The sequence below is a fragment of the Glossina fuscipes genome, unplaced genomic scaffold (assembly GCF_014805625.2).
Source record: "Glossina fuscipes isolate IAEA_lab_2018 unplaced genomic scaffold, Yale_Gfus_2 61511, whole genome shotgun sequence".
Taxonomy (NCBI): Eukaryota; Metazoa; Arthropoda; class Insecta; order Diptera; family Glossinidae; genus Glossina; species Glossina fuscipes.
The window spans coordinates 1-1,842 of NW_024003723.1; the positions used below are offsets into that span (position 1 = coordinate 1).

Here is a 1,842-nt window from a genome sequence, read left to right on the forward strand (position 1 = left end):
ATTGTACGAATGATATCTCAAACAGGAGTTCAAAGTCTCATAGTAACGAGGAGGTAAAGCACCTTTACAACCGTACCCACCCAATCTGTGGATGGCGGCGTAGTCATAACAATTGATTTCTCCATCGTCATTACAATCCTGCTTGTAACGTGCCATATAGTTTTGTATGGTATTTGCAGCGCAATACGGATCATTTACACAGTTAGGAAAGGCTGGTAAAGCAAATAAAACAAAGCTATTTTAGGATATATTAAAATAAGGAGAATATATAGTTTTCCTTACCCTCTGGTAAATCGGGCGACTCATTACTTAAAGTCAATTTGCCGCCATCAACCCAATAGGCATAAGTAACACGGAAAAGGCCACAAGCACCGTAATTACAGATAGCCGTTTGATTACATCCACTTGTAGCTTCACATAAGCAACCCAAACATACATCAGTTACGGGATTTTCTAAAAATTTTATTAAATAGAAGGAAATCAATTCCGTTAATAATTATCAATAAGCATTTATTCAAATAATAATTGATAAGAATTTATACTCATTAATCCACATATCATATATACAAAAATTATCAATTCTAAGTAATTTCGTAATATTATTCGTAATATAATCTCAAACGATTTGAATAAAAATTCAATTTTCCAAAATTTTGTTTGAGGAGCACTTTTTAACCCACATCTCGTAAGCTTGCCTGGATTTTCCAGTTCTTCGCCTTCTCTCAGTTTTGTTTAACGTGATTTCTTGTTCTTACGTCAATTTCTTGTTTACTTACTTGCTTCCAATTGTGCGTTGGAACATAACATCGATGCCGTTAAGGAAATTATAACAACAAAAACAATAGAAAAGTGAGGTTTATTTTCCATACTTATTTCATTAGTAACCTTTTTAATTCTTGAACAAACCATTTATTCACTGCCGACAACTTTCGATCAATGCAACTGATTTTGTAAAGACAAATGATGAGTATGTTCTTTATCAAAGCTTTTATAAATGCTTTCCATATCAATACATATGCAGATATTGCATATTTCATTACGTCGAAGCTGTGCTCTGCACGCAAATATCAAACAAATATGCTATTTTTAGCTGTTCTATCGCCTACCTGAGGGAAGGAAAATTATCAAATCGTTAAGGATGAAATTTATAGAAAAACAAAGCAAAGTTGATTGATAATTTCTAAATCTAAAAAATTATATTATTGATCAGAGAATTCGCTCATGTGTTGTCTTTTAACATTTAAATGGCAAGCCGGTTGTACAAAATCCTGGCGGGCGGGAACCAATGAATAGCTGAAAGGCCACTCTCGCAGCATTATCGGAAATTTCGACAAAATTAATTTTTAAAAGAAGTTCTTTATATTTTTATACTTTATGCCACTAGTGGTACAAAGACGTACTAGATTTTCCAGGATATATGCAACATCCAGAAGAACTTGGGACAAACCAAACTTTTACTAAGCTTGTCTGTTTATCAGTCCGCCTTATATTTTTGTGTTCAACCTACATGCCGCACATTTTGAGATATATTGGTGAAATTTACATTGACAAGTTCTGGTTCAAGAACGAACCACGTCTTAATTTCCACATAACGCCTTACTTTGAACAGTCGTTCTAAGAAAGAAATGTAATTTTTGGAATTCCGCGACAAAAAATCCTTAACACTAATATTTCGGCATTTTAAATTGCTGTGAAAGTTTTGCAAAACTAGCTCCTTATCTCCTGCAAAAACTAACTCCTTATCTTCTGAAAAAGCCTAATTTTCAATACTTCTCGATGAATATTCGTTCTTAATAATAATTTGATATAAAAATTAACCTTACCAAACTCCACCACAAGATC

At 33.2% G+C, this 1,842-nt stretch overlaps 1 protein-coding gene across 1 annotated transcript; it reads right to left on the reverse strand.

Annotated features, from left to right (window-relative positions):
* Nucleotides 1-23: 23 nt before the first annotated feature.
* LOC119643643 (lysozyme-like) lies at nucleotides 24-867 on the reverse strand (the record flags this gene model as incomplete). Its single annotated transcript, XM_038043023.1, has 3 exons — nucleotides 777-867; nucleotides 283-453; nucleotides 24-212 (listed from the first exon to the last, which is right to left on the reverse strand). Coding segments are annotated over exons 1-3 (451 nt in total), but the record flags the coding sequence as incomplete, so codon positions are not given.
* Nucleotides 868-1,842: the final 975 nt, after the last annotated feature.